Here is a 12,161-nt window from a genome sequence, read left to right on the forward strand (position 1 = left end):
GTGAAATTAGTAGTCGCCACCGCCGTCCTGTGTTCATTTACTAGTGCGAAACAATTACTTCAGCGGTACCAATCCCGAGCAAGAATCTTGTCTGGTGTTGTCCCGTGCTCCGAGTGACGTTGCGAAAGCTGCAGCCAATGGGTAGAAGCTCGGGTGAGTTCGGAGGAGCGTCGCGCCAGCTGTCGCCCATGGGAGACAGGTGGCAGTTAAATTATTGATTGGTCGCGAGAGGTTGCTCGGGAAGAGAAACGTCGGTCGTACAATCCCTACCGGTGGCTGTCAGAGAAACAGCCACCTGCCAGAGCAGTGGCTCATCGCTTAACCGCTGCGCCACTGAGATGGTAGTGGTACGAGGACTCACCGCGATCTATGAATGTTAAGTAAAGAATAACCTGTTTAGCATATATGGATATTAACCCAATAAAGCTATCGCGTCACACCCTTAAGGCGGAGCTTAAGTGTCTTCTCTAATTCAATAATGAACACCTGCTTTCGCAGGTCTACTCGGTTTAACTACGCTAAACCCTCATCACGTTAAACCCGTACCACTTTTTTTTCTGTTTCCTGAAATGAAGAAATGCGCGCATGATCGCTCGTCTTGAATAAACGCGAGCATGTACCCTGAAAGTGGAAGTAAACGCCAGGGATTATTAAAATTTTTGATGCTTGTGCTTGCCGTCGGCTGGATATTGTTGCATGTGTATGGTAGAAGGCAACGAATTGACTGCTTTTGTTCCGAGCAGGTCATGTTAGGTAATGAAATTCCCAACATTTTTTTTTACTCACGTTATTGACTCGGTCAATGGAACGATAAATGGTGTCATCTCGTTGCCGGCCACTTGCCATGTTGCCACGGAACAGCCTACGAAGGACAACAGCACGAAGGCAGCCGCGGCTATCCTTGGACGACTGCAGCGGGGAAAAGAAAAATGAAACAAGATATTTCTCAGCAGCCCGACCTGTGCATCACTCAGGCTGGTAAACTTGGCACTAATATAAAAGAAATTGTGGGTGACTACTGTGCTCTTTACTTGCCAGTGATTTTTATATTGCATTAAAGGTGGGCTGTCCTGCCCTGTGAAACTTGAAGTATCTGCATGTAAGGATCACTATAATAAATTTTTATGCCTATTCTGCTGCTTCTTTCTTCATTTGTTCAGTATGCTTAGTGTTTTACGTGGCGCGCTTTAAAAAAATGACGCAGCTGCTGTTCATGTTAATAAGAAGACAACGCAATTCATTAAGAAAGAGCGGTGAAAAGAGCAAGTTGCCACCGAGACTACGTTTGCCAATGCAGATGGCAGTAAGGCTCCTTCAGAGCCTCTTTAAGCAACCTTGTAGGCTTCTATCGGCTTCCTGTTAACTACGTGATCAATGGTAAAACAAACTTGTTTCTTTTCTTTGAATACAAGTAAAGAAGACGCGAGTCAACTGCTTAGATGAGCAGTTTTGGGGCCTGTTGCCCGCATAATTAACAGCATTTGGTAGTATTTGGCGAGTTATTGAAAACAAAGCTCATATAACTAGAAAAACAGAAAGGTGTGATAGCACTTGAGCTCAAAAAGTACAACATTCGTTCTCCCGGAGAAAAGTATCAAATTAAAGACGGAGACATAAATCGCACGCAAAACTGCTAGTCTGAAGGACTCTAAGGAGGAGGTGAGTAGTATGAAAAACAAAAAGAGAACCGTTCGTTGCCGCTATACTAGTTGAAATGCTCAGACGGTAACTCTGATCAAATCACGTACTAATAATTAACCGGCTGTTTACTAATCTACATTCACGATATTTAAAAAGTAATGGTCCAACAATGTCAGCGTGCCTGCAAGAACATAAACACACAATAGAAAAATGGACGTTATTTCAGAGAAATCACTGGCGCAGTGATTAAAAAAAGCATCAAATCAAATGTTTTATGTGCAGATAAAGCCAAAGCCATTTCTGCGAATCCGAAAGATCTTTTGGCAGGTTACAAGTAGTCGGAGCCAAAAATAGCTGCAGAGTGTTTGAAGAGTTTCGCACGCTTCATTGTTCCAAAGAAACTATCAGCGGAAGCAGCACGCTGTCGTCTCAAGGCGACACCATAGGACCTGATTTGGACCACCACCGCGTGTTTCCTGTTTTTCTCTTTGATATTGAGACCAAAGTGAAAGCAGCCCCCCCCCCCTTCCTTGCAATCACCATTCTCTCTCGTCACTTCAAAGAGAAACAGGAAAACGGCACGCTTTCAGTCACTTCATTCGCAACGTTAACAAGTAGATTTTTTGCTAATACTGCACCACGGGCTACGCGTCTTCTGTAATGACTGAATTGGGGTATGACTGAAAATAAGCATATAGAAGCTTGTCTTACCTCTTCAGCAGCAACAGAATCGGCAAACTGACAAGGAAGAACTGGAAATCCAGAGACAGGTACCACAAGTGTCCAAAAATTGGCTGTAATCAAAGCATAACGGGGATATGCTGACATCCACTGTGTTCTGGCATTTTCGGGGCGCTTAACTGATTGCTGTTTGGAGAGACGGTCTTACTTTCAACATATATTGAATATATCAGATGCCTAGCATTTCTAACGCGGAGTGCCAAGCAGCAAAGATTGAGGCGCGCTTTTGTAAATCTAAGACGCAACCTTGAAAACCTGTCATACTAATTCAGTGCAAGCTTATTGAGAATGCCACGTGCTGCTTATTCTGGTATTGCCTGTTATTTTGCGGTGCGTGAATGTAATCCAGGAGTGAGAGGTCAAACTTCATAGCGTAGAACGTCACCGGCACTGTATTGATGCTTTTCTGCACTCTACAACAAATCAGTGAAGCCACCGACGCACTCACAGAGGTATTGAGACTGGCTCGAGGAGCTGTGAGGTAAAACATAGGACAAAGCTCAAACTTTGACCTATCTAGCGAATTTATGGAGTTATCTTCCATGCATGCAGCGCTTTCTGATTTCTGCAGCGGCCGGTATAGATTATACGTCCCCGTACATAGAGGCAAACGTACAGTATCTACAGTGACTTCGAAGTCATAGTTTTGGACTTGAAGAAGCAGATACAGCCACTGCCTCTGAAATTCGTCATTGAGCTTGCGGAAGTACGCCTTAGCGTCTGGTCCGGAGGTGATAAGAGGCAGCAAAAACAGGCACATGAGGCAGAAGAACACCGGAACCATGGTTCTGAAAAAAAAATAAATGCACAGTGTAATCAATCGCTGAAGCAGATTCGCGGTTCAAGGTGCTTAAAATCAGAAGTTACAGTCGGCTAATTAAGGCTCGAAGTGTGAAGGGAAAATGAACGCTGCTGTCTCAGTGTCCAGTTTCCGCTTTGTGCTATGTGCCTAACAGGTCTGCCTTGTCAGTTCGGGCCCTGAAACTCATTTTGCTAAACCACATCAACGGCGGAAATATTTTTTAATTGATTAAATCTTCGTATCAATACTACTGGTTGTTTGATAGAAAATAAAACAAAGATCAGTAATCGCGGTCACACTAATCGCCTGAGTGCACGATGGGAATCTCAAATATCCCACTACCGAAAAAGCGTCTTGGAGAGCTAAAGGCGCAGCGGCGCATATTACATGCAAGGGAAGAACTATGAAGTGGATGAGGAGCAGATGAGCAGGGACACATGGGTGGTAACGGTAGAAAAATTGCGATGGGATTCTCCAAGACTCGTTGCAGGCAATGCGTTTAGACGAAAGAATAGCCAGTCCTTAATGCTGACTTTATGAAATGCTGCGTCGAGACGGGGACCCTCTGGAGAGCGCACATGCCTGTCAAACTTCTACAACCGCTGTTGGAGCCACCTATAGCTGCTCAGCAAGGGGCAGGTCCATCTGGCGCCCTCGCAGGCACTGGAGATAGACGTGAAACACAGCAAGGAAGAGCCACGCGATGTAGGGTACGGCTGTACCACTGCCTCAATTTTACCGAGAATCAGGGTCCGTATTCCGAGTATGGGTCATAATAAAAGCGTCATAATCTGCCGCAGTGGCTACACCTCATTTTTCAAAACGCCGGAAGCGGATGTGGTGGTCCGGATGCAGCAAAAAGGGTTGAAGAAATCGGACGGTGAAGTCAGACACATAGCGTACGCTCCTCTACAGCAGATGCTCAAGGACAGCCAACATGGCGGCACACTCTGAAGCCGAGCGTCTCGCTTCGAAGTGAACTCGTCGGTATTACTGTGTTTTTCGGCGCGTGAACAGGCTATAAACAGGTTACGGGACTCTCGCTTCGTCTTATCTTGCCTATAGCAAATTGGATGGACGATAAATTTGGCCTGCTTTTTATTTGGTTGGATAATTCTGTAGCTCCTAGGCCTACCGAGCAGCGGTTTGTTGCAGAAATTGTTCTCTTCATTCAAACCGAATGGTGCCACTATCACCGGAGTTATCGCGTCTGCGTAGGTTATATGATGTAACATAAAGCATAATGACCCTCGAAATAGTTGCGTTTACTTCGCGCAAACGTGCATTACCCATTCTAGAACTCTGTATTAGCTGTTTAAGCATCTTGCATCATGATCGTGTGTAATGCCTGCCAGCGTGAAACCGCTCATGTGCACGGATGGTCACTCGACAGTGACGCGCTGCTACACCGACGCGTTTGACATGCCAGAGGTGGTTTTTCGGCGTCCCTTACTGTTCTCGGTAGCCGCGGTGGTGTGGCTCTGTATTTTTCTCAGGAGTTAGGATGCAAGTTGGTTTTCATGCGCCAGTGTAGGCATGCCGGCGCCTTGCATCATGGCGAACTTATGAAAATTTGGTCTGCGAAGTCTCCCAGCGCATTTATGAAGAGAAATACAGCAAATTCTTTTTTTAGCTGACCCCTTTTATTTGTTGACGGCAGAAAATTAAAAACCTATATGCGGCATTTCGCGGCTCTTGCAGTACATGCATAAAAGGAATGAAAAACGGAAATTACCCTCTGCACAACTGTCCGATAACAGCGACCACTTACGTTCAGCTATGTTGCAGACGGCAATTCGTCACGGCATCTTGGTTCAGCACAACACGGAGCGCGCATTGCGCAGTGAGTGAGTGCATGCTACAAATTTTCTTCTCCGTTCCCTTTTACCCTCAAGGTAAATCTAAAACGCCATGTTATGCGAGCAAGATAGCTGTCTTTTATTTACCGTAGGCTATCGACGGCTGTAGCGGCTGCCTTCTGTTACTGAAAAGGTATGCGTATTGCGTACAATATTTTCTTCTTTAAGCACACCTCCGACTTTTACGGTGCAGAAAAGAGTATCTGAACTATTGTTTCTGTTCGCCGAAGTCTACTGGGCAAATAAAGCTGCTTTCATATTACCCCTTTACGGTGGAATCCGATGGGCAGCTAAACTTGTGGCTGAATGTTTCTGCTCTCGCATTGGTCTCGTTCCATATGTCGGCAAAGAGCAAAAGCGCCGCTGGACGTTTCCCTGTGGCAACCGCAACGCAGTGATATCCTGCCGCCACTCACAGTCGCAACTGAACCGATATCCGCTTCCGGCGTTTTGACCAATCAGGTGCGGCCGCTGTGGCAGATTATGACCCTTTTTATTATTACACAAACTCCGAATGCGGCCCCAGGTTATGAACTTATCTGTTGGAGAGGTGGCGGGTAAGGGAGTGGCCAAGTAGACATTCGTATTGTGTGGTCTGTGGAGTTTAACCACTCAAAGATGCATATGGACTATGTTTCGGGTACATTTGGACTCCTTTTGGGTACAACGTTCTATATATTAAGAGCGCAAGGCTTTAAAGGGGCGCTGATGACAACTCGAGGCAATTTTTGTTCTATGAAAAAATAGATGCTATGGGTCTTTCTGGCGATGTAGATGCTTGTCCGTCAGTCAAAGAAAGACGCATTAATCGCTAAGAAAAGTGGTAAAAAATTTATCCGCCACTTGATTTAAACTTGAGATTCCAAGACCGGGAAAAGACATCGTCTGCGCTGATCGGAACCAAATATTGCTTTCATTCAACCATAGGGATTTGCGTGCAAAAAAAAAAGAAAAACTCTCTTTACGTAGCGCAATCTGCTTCCAAAAAGAGACAGTGGTGGTGGTACCTGTATTTATTTCTTTTTGTCTTTGCTAGCTTATAAAAGCTTTGTTTTCAATTAATGCAGCGCATTTGTCATTGAAAAGCTGGAATCTATCGATACAAGCCAACTCCAGATTAGTCTTCATTTTCCCTTTATCAAAAACGAGGGCCACTGGGCGACGCGAATGGCTTCCAGCAAGCGCGCGAAGCTCCGGTGCATCCGCTTCTGTGCGCGGCCCTTTCCTGTGAAGGGCAGGGAGTCGTTGCCATCCGGGCTGAGCCCCGTAAACGTCGGAGCGCCTTCAACAAAGGCGCGCGTAGTGGCGCCGGTGGCCTCCAGCGCAGGAGGAAATGTCAGATGGTCTTCGGGCACCACACGCGCCATTATCTCGAATCTCAGTAGTTCATTTTCCTTAAGTGAAGGATGCGGTCAGCGCAAAGATATCGAAGAAACCGTGTTTAAAGGGTCACTAAGGGCAAAGAGGGCTTGTTTAGCATAAAAACAAAGAATCAGAGATTTTTTTTCTGGAAAGAAGAATTGGATGGAGCTGTCATCAGTGCCCTTTTATAGCATGCGCGTCGTGCTTCGCACACTGTCTATGCACTCTATACTCTTAAAAAGTAATCAGTTAGAGAGTGCCGCTTTTTACCAACTACGCGTTACTACTTTTTTATCAACTCTGACTGCTTTCTACTACCTGGTTGCTAAATCTGTTGTGCCGTCTTAAAAGTAGAGTTAGTAAAAGTCGGCACTTACGTTTTACTAACTTCGATTGCTTGTTACTGCTGTAACGGTTAGCAACCATTCTTAAACAGAAGGTTGTATTATATAAATGGCACATATAGTAGTGCGAATGGCATGTTTTTTCAATAGAATATTTTTTCTGCGTCATACGTTTGTGCACATTTGCCATTTCTGCAATAGCAGGTTGCAAAGTTAAGGATGTTATCTTAGCTGACAGAGGTAAGAGGCTAGAGAGGGCCAGACGTACGAGGAATCCATGGCGAGCAAAGAATTAACCTGCGCATGCGCAGTGAACGTGCCTAGTTTGTGTCACCTTTGTGATTTTAGGCTTTCCGCGCATCGCATGAGTATGCTCGTTTGATTATATTGCTTCGAAAACGTAGTAGGCTCTGATGCCACCGTGTCAATGTCAAAGTACAGTCGTCAGCACGCTTAACACGAATGAGAGAAAGCGTGTCCTAGAGCGGCTTGGACTAACGCCAGCACCGCGATGTGTTGCGCGCTCTTGCCGAGATAACATCTTGGTATTTTTGCGGTGGCTGACGATAGCTGGAGCGCAGCTGGATTTGACTACTCACCTTGTTATTTCGCTTGTATCTAGCCGGCAGGGTGAGTCGCTCACTTGACTGTTTCGCGACTTTTCTCTACTGGCCGCGGCTCACGCGGGCGCAGAACACACGTTGCGGTTTGCTCATCTCCAAAAAGCGCTAAAGTGGCGTGTCTTCACACCGCTCGAGCGCTTTTCCAGGTCGGCCTTAAAGCCTGTGATCTAAAGAAATGAACATTCGGAAGAGCAGAGCAAACGTGGGTTTTTGGCGGTTGTAAAGATTGGACAATAAATTTTCAAATACGGTGGCCTCCTTGCGCTGGTCCTTCATTTCTCACATTCTAGGACAGCGTGTGTCGCTGTGCTCTCGCAGGCTAGTGTCTGGCTTCCTGTTTCGCCCACGCTGCACTGGAGATCCAGCGCAGGTGCGCAAGAGCTGCTCGTGTCATGAGCAAGAGACGTCGATGCAATTCAAAGTAAAATTTTAATGTCTGATTATTAGCGAGAGGCGCTATATAAGCATCCGTTGGGATAAAAATCTGACTCTTTTGGAAAACTTCGTTTGGTTTTATAATATTTAATGCCCAAAGCGACTCAGGCTATGGATGCCGCACGAAAGCCACTCAGGTTGTGGACACCGCAGTGGAAGGGCAGCGGATAATTTCTCACATCTGTAGTTCTTTGACGTGCACTGGCGTCGCACAGAACACGTCCGTACAGCATTTCGCATCCACCAAAATACGACCGCCGCGGCCGGGATTGAACCCGGGTCTCCTGAGCCAGCAGCTGAGGACAACAGATATTGGATGCCGTGGTGGCATTATTATGCAAACTAGGAAGCCTCTGGCCAGAGATGCAACGAGTCCAATGGTATAAGCCGTTGGAGGATACCGATTGCCTTATAATTGATTGCTCTTTGGAATATTCTGCGAACTAAGTGAACTGTTGCCACGTGCTCATATCCGGGCACTCTTGATGCGGTCTTTACCAAGTTACTCTGAAATGGCATGCATGGCACTTGATTTTCCGCGAAGATTGGCATCAAGAAGAAATAATACTGTAAAATGGCGTTGCTCGTGTAAGAATATCATCAAGGGCACAGACCACTTGTTACGGTTCGGGGAATTTTATGCCTAGAAGTCTAGAAATTTATAATACGACAGCATGAAGCGATATGGCAGCTCGAAGTGGATAGTTTTCAGGCAGCTAGCCGGTTGAGACAGCATGAACGCGCTAACGCCGATATAGGCGCGGCAACACCCAATGAAATTTACGATAGTTTGGGATGACGCTAGACCAGTGTTATATAAAGTCATGCATCTAACAAGTGTGTGCTAAAGATTCCGCGCAGAGTGCCGAAGGAAGGGCGCCTCGCTATAGTTTACATGGCCCGTACAATGTCGCAGCGAGAAATAACTGCTACAGTTGGGCGGCCAGTTTCCACGGTTAATCCGAATTGTCCGGGCATTCAGAGACGAAGAACGGATAGAGGATGCTGCACGCACAATTCTGGAGCGGGCAATAACCCCTGAAGAAGATATTCTCTTTGTAGCCTCTTCAGTGGACAACCCCTTCCTGACAGCGCGTAAATACGCGATGAGTTTGGGCTACAAGCTAGCACGGACACCATGCGCAGAAGACTACGTAAAGCGGCCATCCAAAACCGGGTCGCCGCTAGGACGCCAGTGTTGGAAGCGCCGCATCGCCACCAGCAACTCCAGTTCGCTCAAGAACGCGAATAGTGGACGCCGGACGACTGGGAATACGTCGTTTTTACAGACGAAGCGACGTTTTCTACGCGGTGAGACCAACCCCAAAGACTTGGCGTCCTGAACAGCACCGGTAAGTCCTTAGTGCATTTTATAGCCATGCGATGCTGACAAGTCGTTTTTTTTCTTCAGCATGACCGAGCCACCATCCACGCCGCGCGAGTTGCGCAAGATTTTCTGGATCGCCAAGCGATCATGCAGCTTGAGGGGCCCAGCCGCAGCTCCGATCTAAACTTAACTGAAAATGTTTGGGGCATGAAGAAATTTAATCTTTCGAGGCGCTTGGGCTCGAGTTGCACAACGGCGGACTACCTCTGGATTGCCCTACCAGAACAATGGGAGATCGTGCGGGCTGGCAGAGAGGTTGTTAACGCGCTCGACAATTCCCTGCCTGAGCGAATGGACGCAGTGAAGAGCGCGGGAGCACGCGCTACTGCATTGTCAATTAGGCAGAATGTTCTTTTTACTGTCAACAAGTGCTCTAGCCTTTATTTCTCGTTGGAACCAGGGCTGGTTTGTTCCTAATTTGTGCTTGTGCTCAAAATCGGCTCGTTTCGGTTTAGTTGGCGCCTCTCGCTAATAATCAGACATTAAAATTTTACTTTGAATTGCATCGACGTCTCTTGCTCATGACACGAGCAGCTCTTGCGCACCTGCACTGGATCTCCAGTGCAGCGTGGGCGAAACAGGAAGCCAGACACTAACCTGCGAGAGCACAGCGACACACGCTGTCCTAGAATGTGAGAAATGAAGGACCAGCGCAAGGAGGCCACCGTATTTGAAAATTTATTGTCCAATCTTTACAACCGCCAAAAACCCACGTTTGCTCTGCTCTTCCGAATCTTCATTTCTTTAGATCACAGGCTTTGAGGCCGACCTGGAAAAGTGCTCGAGCGGTGTGAAGACACGCCACTTTAGCGCTTTTTGGAGATAAGCAAACCGCAACGTGTGTTCTGTGCCCGCGTGAGCCGCGGCCAGTAGAGAAAAGTCGCGAAACAGTCAAGTGAGCGACTCACCCTGCCGGCTAGATACAAGCGAAATAACAAGGTGAGTAGTCAAATCCGGCTGCGCTCCAGCTTTCGTCAGCCACCGCAAAAATACCGTGATGTTATCTCGGCAAGAGCGCGCAACACATCGCGGCGATGGCGTTAATCCAAGCCGCTCCCGGCCACGCTTTCCGTCATTCGTGTTAAGCGTGCTGACGACTGTACGTTTGTTGTGTCCAGCACACAGGCGGTCGCTCTTATTGGTGTCAGGTGTTCTTCATACTTAATGTATAGCTCTTGCGGATTTTTTTCCAGAGTGCAAAATAACACATAACACCAACACATCATACTGGAAACCTAGCACCATGGGATGCAAGTAGTTTTTAGGCGTTTGGTGGTAGCTGCTTCAACCTGCATTTAAAAGAGTGCTATGCACCTTCACCTGCGCAAAGAAGCAGTGACTAAGAGGGTATAGTAGTGCATTCTTCAGTTAAGTGGCTCTGAAACACCTTCCGAGGAGAGCCCATGAACTCGCGCAATCACTCAACTGTGTTGTCTAGGACAATTGAGCCGAACAATACAGTTCTACAAGCAGCATTGGACCCACAATCACGCGCGAAATTTGGCCACTACTTTCTGGTGACTTTTTCCTGCTCGCGCCCTTTTCCGTCGCTCGCACCTGCGTACAACAGTTGGGAGATGGCTATTGGTTATATTCTTTCAGATGGAAGGCAGATGCCGTGGCCAGTAAGCCGCATAGCTCCGGCGGGTCAGGAAGTTCCGCCTTCGGAGGGAAAGGCGCGAAGCCATTGAAATTCAAATTTTGACTTCAGATAACTTAGCTTCTACAAAGGACATTAACAAAAATTCTTGCTGCACAATGTTCGGGAATCTACGTGCTTTAACATCTCATGCCTACTGCAACTTTAATACAGCCCATTTCAGAGCCCCTTTAAAGGTTGTACTTTAAACCAGGTTTTTGCAGAGTAGTTTTGTTTATGAGGGTTTAACATCCCAAAGCGGCTCGGGCTATAAGGGAAGCCGTTGTGAAGGGCTCCGGAAAATTCGACCACCTGGGATTCTTTCACGTGCACTGGCATTGCACAGTACACAGGCCTCTAGAACTCTGCCTCCTTCGAAATTCGACCTCGGCGGCCCGGATAGAACCCGCCTCTTTCGGGTCAGCAGCTGACCGCCATAACCACTGAGCCACCACGGCGTCTGCAGACAAGATGGCATCGCTTACTAGTCATTTGGTAGGGCTTGATAGTTTGATTTGACGTAAATGTTAGTTATTGCTACAACTTTGAAGGGTTAGTAAATTTTGCCGCCATGCAATTAACTACCTCCAGTTACTAACAGCGTGGCTACATATTGGTTACTATTTCGCTAGATAAAGAGTAAGGCGGCCGCTTTTTTTTTAAGTGAGTATGCATCTGTTTCGCGAATGCATACACTCGGCAGAAATAATATTTCAAGAATCCTTCGAAGACTTGCAATACCTAGACACAGTTTTCGCTCGCACTTTATCGCTTGCTTGCGCCTCTGCTTCGTGAATGGCTAACGTTTTATGTTGATCCAGCTGTATGTTGGACTCTTAGCTTTAGTGCCAAAGTATAGAAAACGCTGCTGTGCGTATGTAGTTTCATAAATTGTTTTATTCAGAGCGCCAGTTTGCGGGTCAAGGATGGTTTTCGTTTTGTAATAACGCTACGTCTACAATTGCATCACCACATTTTCTTGCCCTGTGGCCCTGCGAAACGGCCTACTTTTTCACGTAGCGCTTCTTTCACATCTTGTTCAGAAGTCGCAGCTTGAAGTCAAAAGTTCTTTTGGTCGTTTATGAAATAAAATAAAATAATTATTTCATATCATAAGTACTGTCTAAGAGCCACGAAAAAAATATTAGTGTAAAATGAATAATTTACAACAGTCAGACTGCATTCACAGAACCAACGCGAGGTTATGGTATTCTGAAAGATATATCAGACAGAAATTGTCATGGGCTGCATATGACAGACAACCGACTGCTTATATGGGTGACACATTGTACACAGCGGGTAGACAAACGTACTCCATAACGCCAGAC

The 12,161-nt window shown here is 46.6% G+C and overlaps 1 protein-coding gene across 1 annotated transcript in view; it reads right to left on the bottom strand.

The window, feature by feature from the left end:
• Positions 1 to 12,161, bottom strand: part of LOC144111866 (nose resistant to fluoxetine protein 6-like) — a 52,559-nt gene that overhangs the window by 19,856 nt on the left and 20,542 nt on the right. Inside the window, exons 9-11 of the mRNA XM_077644892.1 lie at positions 2,999 to 3,170; positions 2,353 to 2,435; positions 787 to 909 (exon numbers count right to left, since the gene is read on the bottom strand). Coding sequence (XP_077501018.1) covers positions 787 to 909; positions 2,353 to 2,435; positions 2,999 to 3,170 — 378 coding nt within the window. The remainder of the gene's footprint in view (positions 1 to 786; positions 910 to 2,352; positions 2,436 to 2,998; positions 3,171 to 12,161) is intronic.

The sequence above is a fragment of the Amblyomma americanum genome, unplaced genomic scaffold (genome assembly GCF_052857255.1).
Source record: "Amblyomma americanum isolate KBUSLIRL-KWMA unplaced genomic scaffold, ASM5285725v1 scaffold_12, whole genome shotgun sequence".
In the NCBI taxonomy this organism is placed as follows: Eukaryota; Metazoa; Arthropoda; class Arachnida; order Ixodida; family Ixodidae; genus Amblyomma; species Amblyomma americanum.